The 18524-nt window shown below is 34.8% G+C and overlaps 1 protein-coding gene and 1 pseudogene across 1 annotated transcript; both read left to right on the forward strand.

Moving 5' to 3' along the window:
• On the forward strand, nucleotides 16142–16885 carry LOC109127306 (uncharacterized mitochondrial protein AtMg00310-like). The gene has a single exon (XM_019231899.1). The coding sequence runs from the start codon at nucleotides 16142–16144 to the stop codon at nucleotides 16883–16885; it is 744 nt and encodes a 247-aa protein (XP_019087444.1).
• On the forward strand, nucleotides 17201–18011 carry LOC109127307 (annotated as a pseudogene).

Below are 18524 nucleotides of genomic sequence, written 5' to 3' on the forward strand. Positions count from 1 at the left end.
TATCCGCCAACCATATGATAGCGTTTTAATATGATATATGCTATTAAAAAATTTTATAGCTTTATTTTGGGGTAATATGTTTCTAGAAAAAACTTATGATAGTATTTCACTTTTATAAACACTATCATAAATTTTTTGGTAAGTCATTAATGGCATAACTATAAAAAATGCTATATTTTAATGCTATCAAAAACCAAAATTTTTGTAGTGTGTAATAAGTCCCACATTGAAAATAGAAAAAATTATCAAGTGGTATATAAATAATTAGGACCTCTCCATTCATTATCAATTGTTTTTTAGTTAGAAATTAACAGTAAACATGATTTGACATAAGTCTTTATAACACTATCTCTTTTGAACTTCAGATACATATATGGACAGAAAAATAATTCAGTGATTGTTGTTTTTATGTACCATTTCTGGCTAATTAAGAATTTAAGAGAAACTTCAGATTCAAATTTTCAAGAATTTGGCCTATTAATATATAATATCTAAAGTTTACATATCAACGTAACATAAAATTAGTACAACAATAATTGAAAAAAGAAACTTGCACTCAAGCGTGGACACCGACCTAGAATAAATAAGAATGAACTAATATATAGATGTGGAAAACGAACACTCAAATAGATTTTTTAAAAGTTGTATATATGCTTTATAATGATTATGAATAAAGTAGTGCTTTCAAAATGATTAAAATGTTGTCGTATATCGAAAATGGCCAACCATTTCATTTTAATTTCTTTTTCCTTTCTTGCCCCATTTCATTTGTATAAAAACTATGGACATTTCTTTATGTAGTGAAATAAAAGTAGACATTTTAGCTTAGACTAAAAAGAAAACAAGTTTCAAAGCAAGGAATAACTGACGGAATTACGAAGAGCTTTAAATTCGTCAAAAAGAGTACGTAAATAATTTACCGTAATCCGCGGGTACTGAACCGACAGGAAACCGATGGATATGGACCACGGTATGTCTTTCTTATTTCACTGATGTGGCTCAACTGCTCGAGGGCAAGTAGAGGGACAGTTGTTATTTGTTAAAGACGTTTTCAACAAAAATGTTGTGGGTTCATCTAAGTAGACCAAATCCTCATGTATATTGGGCACGAAGTTTCTGTTGTGTGGTTATTCATTCTCAATAATTTTGAGACTAGGGACCGTCTCTTTTAAAATGCTCTTATTTTAGATATACTTAGACCGTCTCTTCTTAAAATGCTCTTATTTTACATCCATTACCCATTGGGAAATTGGGAAGCAATATTATATGACTATGAGCATTGAGCTACAAACTTGAACACGACTCACGAGTCTAAGATTTATTTGGAGGGTACTTTCATGTCTCGTCAAAGTACTCCCCATGTTTTACAAACGCATATGAAATTAAAATCACATGTCTTTGTAACACTGCATATACTGATATACACAGCAAAGTTTTTTTTTGAAGTATATTTGTAAAGTAGAATTTGAATCTTCATATTTATTTGCATATAAACGATAATAGATACACAGCCATTATATATGCCTTCTTAATTATGTGTTTATATCAGATTTTCCACATAAATTGACAATGTAAGTTGTGGTTTACTTTACCAAGCACGGTCATTAAAAAATATATGAAATTTTATCTGAAGAAGTATATAATACGTTGAAACATGTTTAAGCAAAGGGAGGTGCCTATCTATGGTCAGCCCCTACCATGGTCCTATATATAACCATGTGATATGATGTCTCTGGTTCCACCAACAATAAGAATCATATTCAGTGCCAGATTCTCTTAATTATGTCTATGGTTTGTAACGTATGTAGGACCTTGTTTATAATTATCTGCATTATAAACCTTTTTATAACTTTACACTAATCTTCAAATAATAGAAATTTAACCACTAGGATATAAAAATAAAATTTGACTTTGTAAGGAATTTTTAATTAATAAATAATATTGACAACAATATAAACTTTGATGTAACTATGAATTAATGCGTTGTTTCTTTTCACATATTTCAGATCCAAGAAACTTAAAAGTGGTCCAAAATGAGGACTTCACTTCACTTACAAGAACACTATTGTTGATGTTCTATATTTAATATTGGAACAGGTGATTCTAACTGAATCACTAGCTAAACAATAAATATAACTGTTAGTACAATTACATAATGTGACAGCGTAGCAGCATATCAAATTAAACAATTCAGATGTTGTAATTACGTCGCTACATATCAGCTATTCTTTTGAATAAACATATCAGCTATTAGAAAAAGAACTTATTTGAAGACAAATATTAATCTCTGCTAATTAAGGAAGTAATTAGAATCAGAATCAAATTTATAAATCCGTAGCTAATCTATCATTAATATTCACTTATTAAACTGTCATATTTTTGTCTGTTCATATATACTTTGATATTATAACTTTTAAAATTAGATTATTTTTTCAAAGATGAGGAATAATATTGGTAGAGGAAAAATGTGTAAATGTGTTCGATATCATTTGTGTGAAGAAAAAATCATTTGATACTTTAATTTTAGGTGAAGATGTTTGGGGAACGGACATACGAATCAATAGTTTTTTCGAATATTGTTTGGTACGAGTAATTTTAATGTGAATCTATCCAAGTTTCAAACAACTCGAAATTAGTCGAAATACCTGAAAACTCTGAATTTGATCGAAATGGAAATAGTAAAACGAGAAGTAAAAATCTATGAGTACTATGGTTTGGGTTACTTTGAATCGAAATGAACTCAAATTACCTGAAAACACCTGAATTATCCGACTAAACAGGAAACTAAATGTTAAAGGCGTTATGGGTTTAGTTTGGCTTCAGGTATATCCAGATATTCGTTTCGTTTTATGGGTATTACTTGACGACGAGATCCAATCGGGTATTTTAAAGGATCCGAACCTCTTTTTCAATGTTTTTTATTTAATGAATTCATCCTTTATGTTGATTATTTTTTCTCGGATGATGAAGAATAACATTACAAGTAATTAATTAATTTGAATATTATACGATCTCTTTCTACCAACCTATCTTCCAATATGTGATAACTGATAACTAATTAACTATGAACTATATATGAACCCTAATGGATGTTAGTCTTGAAATTAGTTGGAACCTTGGTTTGAAATCTAATTTTGGTGGACGTAAGAATTAATTGTTTTGTTTGGCATATATATACGGGCTTTGTATACCAAACGTGAATTGATTGCTATATAGAAGATCACATTGTCAAATGAAATCTGTTGTGGTCACCGGAGAGACCACAAGAGATTTGCATATCATATTAAAACAACTCGTATATATGTTCATGAAAATGGCTTAACATTATAACCCGGACCATCTCATAAATCTCGTCCTACCAATCATTCACTAATTTGTTTGGACCTGTCTCGTCTTGTCTAGTCTTGCCTTATCAATACTATACTGAACATTTATTTTTTTGTACTAAATATATGAGTGGTATGTTATATATCTTATCATGTCATCTTATTTTATATTATTCTTTACTATTAAGAACTTGAAAAAGATGGATTTTTCTGACCATTCCTTCGTTTTAGTAGTTCATAGGCAGTTTCTCGAATTTTAGCCACTAGCTAGTACCTCGTGCCTCGTGGATTGTTTTTGCTGCTAACGCCATTTTAAGTGGTCTAACGTTTTCGTTTAAGCAGATGGAACTTAGGAACTATGCGTAATGCGTTCACAAATATATGCTAGGTTTTTATGAATTTGGACTCCCTATACACTACAAGAAAATATGGAATTGCCGACTACAAAAACAGTTACTATACAGTCGCAAACTACTTAGTAACGACTGATTGACGACTGACATACGTAGTCGCTAAACAGTGCATCGCTAAAATAATCAGTCGCTAAACAGTCGACACGAAACTACTCATTAGCGACTGATAATTGTGGTCGTTCTTCCCTCGCCAAACAGTCGCTAAAGTTGCGACTGAATTGCAACGCTTTAGCGACTGATATGGTTACTCATTTGCGACTGTTTTGGTTACTGTTTTGTGTACGTTTCGGTGATTGTTTTACGACTGTTTAATTATCATGTTTTTAAAAAAATTCTGGTAAAAATGAATTATTTGATTTTGTAATACCAAAACTGATTATGAAAACTATAACTAAAACATAACAAATATGAAATTAAACAAAGACATAAGTTTAATTTTACATCCAACATAAGTTCCAGAAAACATCCAAACATCCAAGAGTGCAAGTCGCAAATATTACAAAAGTTTTCATAATCATGAGGGAAGGAGGGATAGTGAAGGAACCTAACTTTGAACATCAGCAGGGTTTGGGTCATTGGTTTGAGACTCGAGGAAGGCGACATAGTTTGGGTTAGTCTTGAGGAAGCTCACCAAGCGTGAGATCTCTGCTTGTTGCTCAAATGCAACCCGTAAAGCCTCAGCTGCAACCCGTGAAGCCTCTGCGTCACGCTCTGCTTGTAGAGCTGCTTGTTGCTCTATTTTGCGGTTAGCTTCTTCAAGCTGTTGTTGTAGGCTTGTGAAAGTAGAAGAGCTTCCAGGGTACTTCCGCTTTCCGTTGATGTAACTCCCTAGGCTTCCAACTCCAAAGTATGTTCCTCTATCAATTATGAAAGTAGACTGCATAAACAAAACAGAGAGAAAAAGTTAACATAATTACTTAACAATGAAAAACTTAACAGCTTATTAGAAAGAAGCAAATTACCTCAAGAAAGAGCTCATCATCCTCCTCGTGAGATAGCTCTGATCGACGTGAAGTACCATCAGAAGACTCATCATTATCCAGAGCAGCAAACTTAGCTTCCCTCTTTTTCTTATATGCCTCATGAACTGCTTGCGCTTTCTTATCTACAAAAGTACCATCTTTTTTGGTATGAGTCCTGAGAAAAACTTCAGGAATAGTTGGCGGTCTTACCAATTCCACTTCCTGAAATGTTAGAAAATTAAAAGGTTAGGAACCATCTGATGTCAACTAATTAAACAATGAAAAGGTTATGATGTAACTCACCATCTCTTGTTCAATTTGTAAGTAAGACTTCGGCCCTGATACATGCTTGTGAGGGTCAAGACCATTACGGTCAGACATTCGAGCTGCTGAAGTGGTTGCGCTCTTTGCCATGACTTCTTCTGTGTTCCAATAGTCACACATTTCATTCCAAATAATTTTCTCAATCCAACTTGGTTTCACTTGATCTCGCTGAGATGCTGCCTTGGAAACCATGTCTTTCATACGTTTTTGACAAATGGTATAGAATTTTTCTTGAACCACACCGGTTAGTGAGGGATCCCAGATGTGTGTTTTCTACAAAAGAAGACAGTGTTAGTGATAAAAAAACTAAAAAAAAAAACCCTATAAATACAGAAATCAAATTGAAAAGAGTAGAAGTTTACTGCCAATTCCAAGAAGTATTTTTCTCTTCTTGCATTAGAAACACAACCCCAACTGTAATATGGACCATCAAACTTGTTTGTAAACACTTTTGTAATCTTTCGGGTAAGTGATGACTTGTCTTTACCAAACCTTCAAACACAAACAAACCAAAAGTAAAATTCTAATCAAACACAAACAAACCTTCAAACATAAACAAATCAAAAATACAAAATTCTTAAAATTCAAATCAAACACAAACACAAGTGTTCCAAACACAAACAAACCTAAAAATTCTAATCAATATAATCAACTAAAAATTCTAATCTTACCAAGTAGTTCCACGCTCTAATGAGGGAGAGAGGACAGTGGTATACAACTCACGGCCTTGTTGGACAAGCATGTCATGTAAAGAAGCGAGTACATCAGCTGAGAGATTTGATTACCTTAAACCGTCATCCTCAGAATCAGCTTCTTCTTCCTCATGTGAGTTTTGCGCTTGAGAACTGTGATGCGATGCAGAAGTTGCTCGAGGTTGACCAGGTTGAGAAGAGGGTGGTCGATGATTTGAGACGTGAGGAGACTGTCGAGGTAGAGGAGATTGTCGAGGTAGATTCGAGACTTGAGGAGATTGTCGATGATGATTCGTGACTGACGGTTGAGGAGACTCTCGAAGTGGACTCGAGAATTCTGGTGGATTCGTCACGGAGGCGAGAGGTTGAGGAAAAAGACGCCTGATTGGAGCTTCGCTGGAAGGGGATGTTCCAGGAAAGCTCCTCGTGTTCTAGAACAGATTTGTCGGAGGTGGATAGTCTCAGTAAGTAGGTGTAGGTCTCGCTGGAGGCTGGAGGATTGGGACAGGAATTCCCTGAGAATCAGTGTATGGGTCTCGCTGGCTCGTCGGCGTGAAGGCATACTGGCTGGGAAGATTAGCGGGTCTTTGATTCGCCGTTCGTGAGGTTCCAGAGGTTTGATTAGAGGGGTTTCTTCTTCCTCCTCCTCTTTTCTTTACTCCAGCCATCAAAATTGAGAGATACTAGGACAAGGATGAAGATCTAGGGTTTTCTCGATTGAGAGCAATTGAGATCTAGGGTTTTCTCGGCGGATGAAGAGAAATGAGATGTAGGGTATCTCGGGGATGAGGATGAGATCGATTTAGGTTTTCACCTTTTTGTTACGGCCCAAATTTAGTTTAAGGCCCAAATTAAATATATCAGTCGCTAGTGAGTAGCTGCTTAGTCGCAATGTTTCACGACTGTCAAAATTGTCTTGAAATTAGTCGCAAATTGGCGACTAAACTGCGACATGATGCATCAGTCTCGAATTAGCGTCTATTAGGCGACTGTTTTATTTTAGTAGCTATTCAGTAGCAAAACAATCGCAATTCAGTTGCTAAATTTAGCGACTGTGTTTTAAGTCGCAACTTGCAATCGGAAATTTTATGTTTTCTTGTAGTGATATATGCATGCATTATATTTGTGTCTTGTGGTAAACCATTGATAACATTTTCTAGGTGTGCCTAAGGATCCAAGAATATATGTGTTTTCTCGGTGTTATATATGCCTCTCATTTAGTTGTGTAACGCATAGCAATTTTGTAGAACCTCATGGCGCCGATTGATGCGGAAGATCAGCTTGAATTATTATGTTTAGTTGCATGAAAATGGTTTGATTTATATTTTGAACCTTGGCTAATCTTGCCAGTTGGTTTCCAAATTCCACGTGGTAAACAAAACTGTCGAATATAATGGTGCACATACGTAAACACTTGAGCAATTCTTTTTCCGAGATAAATTATATATTGAAAACCAGAAAAAAGCAGAATCATGCCTAACCTTGTACATATGCATGTGTTACCTTTTATAATTATTAGTTAGCATAGAATCATTATTATACGTTTTTTTTCAAACAAAAATTGTATTACTAACTTCAAAATTATTTCGAAGTAACTCCATGACATCCATCCTTTTACTTTTTAGTATATGCATGTTACTAAAACTATTTTTTTTTTGGACAAACAAACTAAATTATTTAAGTTGCTTATTCTATATAAAAAGATCTATGATATATGATTTTAAAAGAAATTCTGGAAAAAAAGATGCTAACTTCTAGTTTGTTTTTAAAAACTACCAAAATATCACAAATTCTAAATTATACCATATAGCGAATTTTTATATAAATAAACCTTTAGCCAACTAAACCAAACAATGTACTATATATTATAGAGGGGACTTTTGATGTAAATATTTTCTCCTGTCCTATGAGGATTATAAACAAAATACTTTAAATATTTCGTTTCGATTTTTGGATAATGTGTGGGTAATATTTTTGTATACATATACAGCCCAAATTCCGCACCTTTACCCTTTTTGGAACTAAAAGCATAGATGAGTCGCACAAATTTTTTGTAAGAATTACATTTGCTTAGACATGGTAAGTAAAACAATATAAGGGATAACATTTGTACAGTACGATATATATCAACTAAATGCGATATGCATGCCAACTACCACAAGAACATTTATAAGTTAATGGCTAAAAGTCAAGCGGAAGCCTACCACACTGAAAAATAGATCCACGTCGTCATATTATATCCACATCAATAGTATCCACAAACTACAGAAGTTCACCATATTTACAGCTTCGAGTTTTAAGAACTTGAAATAGATAAGATTCAAAAGACAAAACCCAATTCATATATGCATGGAGACAATTAATCGTACGCATTTACTAATCAATTAAGAAGAAAACAAAAGTATTTGATGAGGATCATTAATTCGAGGGACAAGTGCATATGTTGTTGCATCTATTGAAAGGTGTTTATGCAGAGAGGGATTTGTGGTTGGGAAGATGGCCAACGCGAATAAGATGCTCCAAGAGAGAGAAAAAAAAAACTATCTTCATCTTGTTAATACTATTATCTTAGAAACGTTTTTAGAAATCTAAAAAGAAAACAATAAAATAAAAGAGAAAATGAATGGTGGGAGATAGATACACTGGGTTCATATGAGGGGACTGAGAGAAGTTGACAAGGCAAAAACATAGCCTTTGAGGGTTTGGTATGTTTATTTCTTCCCCAATTGGATGTGACTTGTCTCACTATCTTCACAAAATTCAGTTGAATAGTTCTTTGACAATGCGAGATGTGTTTTCTTGTGGATATAGGTCGGAGATCGAGTTACCCAGTCAAGGACTATCTACTATTAGTGTTTTTTTGGTCATACTCCATGCATTAAATGACATAAATTCCGACCTCTAACGATTTCAAATGTTAGTATCGTTTTGGTTATTAGATTGTTCTGGTTAGCAAAAGGAAAAAAAAAAAAAAAGGGAAGACAAAAGCAATATATATTTCTTTGTTGATTTATGTCATCAATTTAACAGTAATTAAATTAAGTTCTATTTTTTTTAAAAGCTCATAGCCTACACTACAAAAAAAGGCTTTTAACGTCGGGTTTTTTATGTCTAGCATCGGTTAATGACTGACTTTAATAGTATTTTTTTTTTTCCACAAACTGACTTTAATAGTAACGTTGGTTTTGAAACCGACTTAACAAGCTTCGACATTATTTTTTTTTACATCGGTTTAGCAAGTGACGTTATGTTTTAACGTCAGAAATCTACCGTCGGTTTTATAATTATTAACGTCCGTGATTCACTGACGTTAATGCTTAGGCAGAAGATCGGAAACTTATAATTGTAATTTAGATCAATGACACAATTTTCCCCAAAATAAAAAAAAATGATGCAAAAACTTAAACAACTATCAATTTAAGTCGTCGAGTATTCAAAATTTAACTTATAAAGATGAGAGGTTTAGTAGGGAAATACTCACGAAACATATATAATCTCTGTTTCAACTTATTTCGTCGGTCTTGAACTACTCACGAAACAGAGAATATATCAAAATGTCTCCCCAATGAAATAAGTTTTATGAAAGTATATATCATAATGATTTTGAAATATGACTACAGCTATAAAAATATATGGCATATGACATGTAAGATACAATATGACTTAATTGTACTACATATATTATCATAAAAAAAAGTTTAATTTATTTACTTTATTTAAATTCATACTACTTTATCCTTAAATTTTGATGTATACCGAAAAATCAAAATAATATTAATATGTAATTTATATTATTTTTTAAAAATATAATAGCGATTATTCGTGGACTAACAGTAACACTAATACCTTTATAATTGAAAGTTTAACATCGGTTTACTTATTGACTTTAATAAACCGACATTATCTGACGCGTTTCTTGTAGTAAGCTAGTGTTTGACAAAAAGTTATCGGAAAACAACAAATTACGTAGTTTAGAGAAAACAAATTGTACCAGAATCTCGAACGTAGTTTAAATGATTCGATGTGGTCTTAAGTATTATTTAATGCTAAACCGTCTATCAAAAATATGGTGCATGATTTTTTTCTAGTGATGACACACAATTAGTTGATGGATCCAAAACACATATATTTGATGTTAGTGACAAAAAAGAAGAGGTACATCCTCATTTGTATTATGATCAAATTTAATGATATATAATAAATTTAAAATTTTATTATACCGATAATGTTAAATTGACATGATCTTGACTTATTAATACTTGATTATATGTTCACTTTTAATATTGTCATCAGATTTGAATATCAATTTTTGCTGGATATTGTTTAAGCAAAGTATCCATTATTGGGTTATTAAAAGGTTAGGTATCGTTCAGAGTTTTATATATAAGGTATCTGAAGACAAAAATAATCATCCTTTTATCTTCAAAATAATAACTATCCCCTGATGACCACAAAACAATGGGTGTGGTCTAGTTATAGTATTTGAGGTCGCCAGTATAATCCATGTGCACTTTAATTTTATAAGTTGTAAACGGCTCACTCCAATACCCCCCCCCCCTCTCTTTTTTGGTATCTAATGATTAGCTTAAATTCAATGATATGGAATATGACTATAATACGTCTAAACTAAGAAAAAAGTAAATTAAGCATGCAAATAAATATAGTCACTAACCCGCCCTTTCCGTCGGATAAATTATACGTTCATGTGGGTTATACTTGAACCACATGATTGGAAGGTTCGGCAAAGAAGTTTATTTTAAAATTAACTACGCACTTTAATAATGATTTCATCGACAACTGAACAAGCATATTTTTCCCAAAATTGTCTCATCATTTCACGGACAATAAGGAGGATGTTGAGAGGAGATGGTCCAAATTGAAGTTAAATATTTTTAAAGATTGTTTTCATCATTAATTATTTGTTATACGTCTTAATTTATTAGGATTAAACTTAGTTGGTCATAACTCTTTCACGGATGCTGACTTCGAAAGTATAGGAATTAATATAACGCCATTGAGGACCAAATACGACTAATCATATAATAATGTTGACCAAATACGATTAATGGAATTTTTACCACACATTATTACTTGCTGTATACAGTTATACATGTGATGTGATACGTGAACAGTTGACCAATAGAGGCAACGTTTAACAAATTGGTAGGCAATTAAAGAAAAGAAAAAGCATTAATCATAGACGTGAATACAGACATTAATAGACATGTTGATAGAAGTACACATGTTTTTAGAAACTAAATATTTATTTCACGAATCTTTGAGATTGACAAATTTACGTATAATATTTTTTCTGTTATGTATATAAATATATATCTATCTATATACATATATTTCTCTCATACATATTTATGTATATTATGATAACGACAAATCTAAACTAGAGGAAAAAAGAATGGCGATTTTTGAGGCGATACAGCGGTTACTATTATGTCATCTTCTCTTGAAGATTCCAACAGTTATTGGCATTGAAGTGAGGTGGTTTCCCCCCACATTCGAGCGGTTTCTTCCGACATCGCAGGGAAGGCCCTGCCCTACTAAGCAGTTGAGCATCGATGGAGTCAGATCTATTTAAGAGATCGATTTGGGGCTTTTCCCAATCATATCGATAATTCCACTTCTCCTATCTTTTACCCCCTGAGATTCTATCTAAATTGGTTCCTTATGGCTGATAACATTGGTCGTGCCCTCCAAAGCATTGATCTTGGTATTACGGATACTCCGGTTACTCTCCCCCAAACAATTGTCCAACAAGCAGCCAATGAAAACCGTTTCTATCTGATGGGCTGACCATTGATACCCAGGAAACAAGACCTTCGACAATTGCTGACCGCGCTTCCTCGTTCGTGGGGGTTAGTCGGTATTGTCCGTGGTCGTATTGCGGAACAACAGAGGTTCCAATACATTTTCCCTTCTAAAGAATCAATAGAGACGGTTCTGAGAAGAGGTCCATGGTCCTTTGCTGATCGAATGATCGTTTTACAGCATTGGTCTCCCGATTTTGATCCATTGTCCCTCAATTTCATATCTTTTTGGATCCAAATCAAAGGAATCCCTACTCAATACTTGAACTTAGCAGTCATAGACAGTATTGAAAGATCCTTAGGCGAAACACTAAGCATTGACTTCGATGAGGCCTCAACCACTCGGATCCAATTTGTGCGGGTGCTGATATGCTCAAATTGTAATACCCTAATGATACTAACAGCCTTGCAGTTGTAATATTCTAGGGGTCGAATCCACAAAGACTCTAGATCACACAATAGACTTATTAATCTTTTAATTATGCTAAATCAAATTATTAAATTAAAAACAATGCAAAAACAGAATTTAAAGGTGTTGTAAATTCAAGGGATCAAAGAGCTAGGCCTAGGGAAATTCTCAGGAATTTATGAAATATTAAATCAGTCAAATAATAGGATTCAAGCAATTAAAAATCAGATCTAGAACTCTAAACACTCTTGTAAAATAAATCAGTTCTCACTGCAAATATTATCTAAATTTAAAACCAGAAAATCCAAATCTCTTTGCAAAATTCAAGGTTAAAAATCAGCTTTAAAAACAAGTTTAGATTGTTCACAAAATTATTAAATCAAATCTCTTTGCAAGAAATAATTTTGTTCATCAAAAGGTTTTATCAGGAAAATCAATTATATTCTCATATCAATTTATTTTCCTAGGTATTAATTCTAGGTGATCAATCAAGAATTAATATGAAGAACAACCTAAGATGAAGATCATAGAAGATAATGAATCCTAAAATATCAGATCTAATGCACCATAAAAACCCTATGAAAAACCCTAAACCTAACAAACAAACTACTCAGACATATTCAATGTAGAACAAAACATCTTTTCTGAATAATAAGCAGTTGATATTAAGAAGTAAGAAAGGAGTTCAAGAATCTTCTCTCTACAGATGAAATCAGATCTGTCTCTCCCAAAGCTCTCAATATCTCTTTTGGTTGCAGAATAAAACTTAGGTCTAAACAATGACCATAAAAATCCTATAAATACTCTAAAACACGTCTTGGGCCTTAATTGCAAATAAGAGAAACTTGGGCAAATTTTGTAAATCTTCTAAAGCTTGTGGAAACAACTTCCGTTTGGTTTGTGGCAACTGCATCGATCGATGCTGAGATTGCATCGGTCGATACATAGTCTTGATCTCGTCTCCGAGCTTCGTTGATCAGCCTTCATGCTTTGATTATGCTTCAAATCATCCTCTTTTAGCTCCCTTGTGTTCCATCTGTGCTAATAGGTACATAAACCTATAAAGACTCAAAAACAACCTAGAAAACAAATCAAAAGACTCAAAAACACACTTATACCATGGTTAAAAACCACAAAAACCATGATATATCAGGTGCACATAAATTGGAATGTTGATCAACCTCTCCGTTTCCAGAGGAATTACCAATTCTCTCGAGGGGTCAATACGGTGCTTAGTTTCTTTTATGAACGCTTGAGAGGTTTATGCGAAGTGTGTGGGATGTTGACACACGATTCTGGCAGATGTCTTCTTCAGAACGGAGGGATGGATAACTATGATGGTGATGATGATAGCGATGGAGAAGAGCCTCTGAATGGTAACCCTGGAGTTCATATCCAGGAAATTGATGATGCTGGTAACCCTATTGGAGATAATGAAGCCGCAGAGATAGAAATCCCTGAAGTGGTTCCTAATGCTGACGCCCAAAAAGGAGAACATGAACTCTCCGATATTGATCCAGAGCACAATTCTTGAGACAAGATCTCCTCTGATGATTCTCAACCGGACGTGACAAATGAGGAGATTGAGTTGCTTAACCCACTACCCTCTTTCATCAAGGAAGAAGGGGAAAGTTCAGGTATGATAGCGAGAATGGCACAAGATCTACGCAAACGCAAGAAGAGGACTGATCCAGAAGACTCAGCTTCATCCAGGAAAAGACATTTGGGATCTCAATGCAGCCAAGACTCAGGTACCAATGCTGCTGAATATGGTAAAGTCGCGGTGGGGCCGGTACCACCACCGGTTCCATGAGAGTTGGTTTTTGGAACTGTTAAGGTCTGGGACAATGCCTTACAGTTCAACGTCTAGAAGAGATACAACGAGTATACCCTCTTGGACATGTTGTTCCTAGTAGAAACAAAGCAATAAGACAACTATGTTAGAGATTTGGGAGTGAGTTTGGGTTTCCATGATATGTGTCTTGTACCACCTAGAGGTTTAAGTGGAGGTTTAGCTGTTTTCTGGCAAAAGCATATTTCATTTCAAGTTATTTCCCATGATGTAAGACTTGTAGATCTTTATGTTGAATATAAATCCTATAATTTCTACTTGTCTTGCATCTATGGTCATCCTATCCCAAGTGAGAGACATCATCTATGGGAAAAACTACAAAAAATATCCATATCACGAACTGGCCCTTGGATGATGTGTGGTGACTTCAATGAGATTCTCCAAACCTCAGAAAAAACAGGGGGAAGACAATGAAGTTTAGGAAGCCACAAGAACTTCACAACAATGATCCAATGTTGTAATATGAAGGACCTCAAATATAAAGGCAATCCTTTCAGTTGGGTTCGAAAGCGGCAAAAGGAGACAATTCAATCATCTTTAGACAGGGCCTTTATTAACTCTAACTGGTAAACATCCTACCCTGCACCGGAAACAGAATTTCTCCCCACTGCTGGCTCAGATCATGCACCGGTTATTATTGACATTGAGGAAGAGCAGATAGTTAAACGTGGTCAGTTCAGATACGACAAGCGTCATGTTAACAATGAGGATTTTGTGGATGCTGTTAAAAGAGGGTGGACAAAGGGTACTAGTGGTAATCAAGCAGGAATTCAGGATAAACTAAGGCGTTGTAGACGTGAACTAGCACAGTGGAAAAGACGAACAAAGGCTAATTCGGCAGAGAAAATACAGCTACTAAAGTATCAGTTGGATGCGGTAGAGAGAAACCACTCAATATCACCTTCCCAAGTTTCACAACTCAGGTCAGATTTAAACAAAGCTTATGGCGAAGAAGAAGTCTTTTGGAAGTTAAAAAGCAGCAATACATGGATGCAGCTTGGTGATCGAAACACAAAATTCTTTCATGCCACTACTAAGATGAGAAAAGCACGTAACATAATCAAATCCATCCTCGATGATCAAGATGTGGAGCATTTTCGTGATGATGCAATTGGTAAGGTGGTTGAACATATTTCAACACTCTGTTCTCTACATCTCAAAATACAGACATGGATGAGATAATTGCAGATATAGAACCTAGAGTCACTGAGGATATGAACCGTGATCTACTAGCCCCAGTTACAGATACAGAAATAAGAGAAGCGGTCTTCAGTATCGGGGCAGATCGAGCTCCGTGATATGATGGTTTTACAGCAGCATTCTATCAACAGTTCTGGGATCTAATTGGTCCTGATATTTGCTCCATGGTTCGACAGTTTTTTTAACACTGGAAGGATCGATAATAACATAAGTAAAACGCAACTCTGTCTCATTCCGAAGATTGATGACTCACAACACATCTCAGACTATAGACCTATCAGCCTCTGTACAGTCAGTTATAAGATCATTTCAAAGGTAATGATCAACCGTTTGAAAGGATGTCTTGGTTTCATCATTTCAGATTCTCAAGCAGCGTTTGTTCCGGGTCAAAATATCACTGATAATGTTTTGGTAGCTCATGAGCTTTTACACTCTTTGAAGTCAAGGAAGGACTAGCAGAATGGTTATATGGCTATTAAAACAGACATCAGTAAAGCCTACGATCGAGTTGAATGAAATTTTTTGGAGAATGAAATGAGACAGATGGGATTTGCACCTCGATGGGTTACGCAAATAATGAACTATGTCACAACAGTCTCTTATGAAGATCTGATTAATGGAGCGCCATATGGGAAGATCACACCATCCAGAGGGATCTGTCAAGGTGACCCACTTTCCCCATATCTCTTTCTATTTGTCGCAGAAGTGTTAAGCAATATGGTACAGAAAGCAGAACAAACAAGACAACTCCATGGTATTCAATTGGCAAGATAATGTCCTTCGATTACTCACCTATTTTTCGCAGACAATTCTCTCTTTTTTTGTCGTTCTATCAACCAGAATTGTGAGCAACTAGCTCAAATTTTTTGAAGATATGAAGAAGCCTCTGGTCAACAAATAAATTACACAAAATCTTCGGTGATTTTTGGCTCCTGACGTCAAACGGCGACGACTACAAAACATTTTGGGAATACAGAAAGTTGGAGGAGGAGGTAAATATTTGGGTTTACCGGAACAGTTTGGAAGAAAGAAAGTTGAGATGTTTGAGTATATCGTACAGAAGGTCAAAGAAAGAACAGCGGGGTGGAACTATAAATACTTATCTGCAGCAGGAAAAGAGATAGTCATAAAGTCCATAGTTATGGCTCTCCTGGTGTACTCAATGAATTGCTTTCTTCTACCCACTACTATATGCAATGAGATTACCCAAGTAATCTCAAGGTTTTGGTGGGGAGAGGAAAATGGTAAAAGGAAAATACCTTGGATTGCATGGAATCGACAAACACTCCCTAAGAAAGAAGGTGGTCTCGACTTCAAGGATCCGGAAGCTTTCAATCGCGCTCTCCTTGCCAAGCAAGCTTGGCGATTATTAAGAAATCCTTCTATTCTATTATCAAGACTATACAAAGGCCTATATCACCCGACAACATCATATCTCAAGGCAGAAACCGGAAATGCAGCATCTTATGGATGGATATCAATTCAGGAAGGTAAACAACCTCTTCAACAAGGAATTCAAGTAAGACTAGGTAATGGCAAATCTACCCGTATCTGGGAAGACCCTTGGCTCCCTACCCTCCCTCCACGACCTGCAAATGGCCCTATTCTTGATAGAAATATAAAGGTGGCGGACTTATGGTTTGAAAACCACAGAGAGTGGGATCCAAAAATATTTGAAGGTGTACTTAACCCGGAAGATCAACTCCTTGCAAAACAATTATACCTCTCTCAACATGCAGAACAAGACACCTATGAATGGCCATATATACACCATGCAAACTACACTGTCCGATCAGGTTATTGGGTGGCTACTCATGTTGATATTCAGGAAGATGATGCTATTCAGCCCCCAAACCGGAACGTTGACCTCAAACAGAAAATTTAGAAACTACCAATAGCCCCAAAACTACAACATTTCCTGTGGAGATGCCTGTCAGGAGCCCTAGCTACAACCACACGATTGAGAACCAGAAATATTCCTGCTAACCCGGTATGTCAAAGATGCTGCTATGGAGATGAGAAAATTAATCATTTGCTTTTTACTTGTCAGTTTGCAGAAGCAGTATGGAGATGCATCTCAGTTAACCTTGGCAGACAGATAATATTCACTGATGACTTTAAAGCAAACCTGAGTTTGTTACTTCACTTCCAACATCACACGAATGCCCCTATTTAAATAAAAAATCTTCTCATTTGGATAATGTGGTGACTATGGAAATCTCATAATGACTTTTTATTCTGAAAAATCAACCTCTCTACACTATCTGAAGCAAGAAAAGGAATACAAGAAGCAGATGAATGGTATGAAGCCACCAGAACATCATCAGTACCGGCTCCCATAACTAGTCAGTCTTCCAACTTGCCAAATAGAAGAATACTGCAACAGTGGTATGCCCCTCCTGAAGGTCGGCTGAAATGTAACTTTGATAGTGGGTACATCCAAGACAGAGAATATACCAGCTCAGGATGGATAATACGTGACATCAATGGTCAAGTGATTCTTTCAGGTTGCGCAAAATTACAACAATCACATTCTGCACTTCAAACTGAGGCTTTGGGATTTCTTCATGCTCTTCAAGTGGCGTGGTATCAAAGTTTACATTATGTTTGGTTTGAAAGTGACAATCTAGAACTTACTAATCTAATCAACATAGGGAAAGATCACCACAAGATAGGGTCCCTACTCTACGATATACGATACTGGATGTCCAAACTACCACATTCTTCCTTAGGACATGTTCGTCGTGAAGAGAATAACGCGGCAGATAAACTTTCTCATCATGCTTCTTTAATGAATCATTTGTACCAAGTCTTTGATGTAATACCAAATTGGTTAACTAATAGTTTGTATTACTCTTTTTCAAATTAATAAAGATAGATGTTAAAAAAAAAAAAGACAAGTCTAAACTAATTTATAGAATTTTCAAAAAATAAATACTATATCTGCTTATAAAAAAATGAAATATATTTGAAAATTACATTGTGTACTGTTATTAATTTTGCAGGATTAACCTGTATTATTCGAGTTCATTAATTGGATTTTATGGATTCAACGATATTGTTAGAAGAAAAAAACGAATGTGTTATCCCATTATGTTCACACTTACAAACTATAGTGATATACTGATATCGATCATTTTTAATGTCAGACTTGTTATACGTCAGTTTATACAATTCAGTTATCTAAGAAAAACAGAGTCATCTTAGTCGAAAGGTCATGGATAAGTGTAAACTGTAAACACGAAATATATATAAGGATTCAATATAAGAACAATTTTCTTTTTGTCCGATTCAAACTAAGCAACAAATAACAAAATATGTATATCCTGTTTTGTTTGGATCGGACAAAAAGAAAATTGTATGTATATATATATATGCGTCGAAGTCAGATATATAACCTCTGAAGAACTCATCTAAATATTCAACAAAATATCTAATAGACACATGTATATATTAATTAGATATTTACATTTGTATGAACTCTCCTTCTTGATAAATCATTTTTTATTTTATTTTTATTTAGT

This window comes from Camelina sativa, chromosome 11 (assembly GCF_000633955.1).
Source record: "Camelina sativa cultivar DH55 chromosome 11, Cs, whole genome shotgun sequence".
In the NCBI taxonomy this organism is placed as follows: domain Eukaryota; kingdom Viridiplantae; phylum Streptophyta; class Magnoliopsida; order Brassicales; family Brassicaceae; genus Camelina; species Camelina sativa.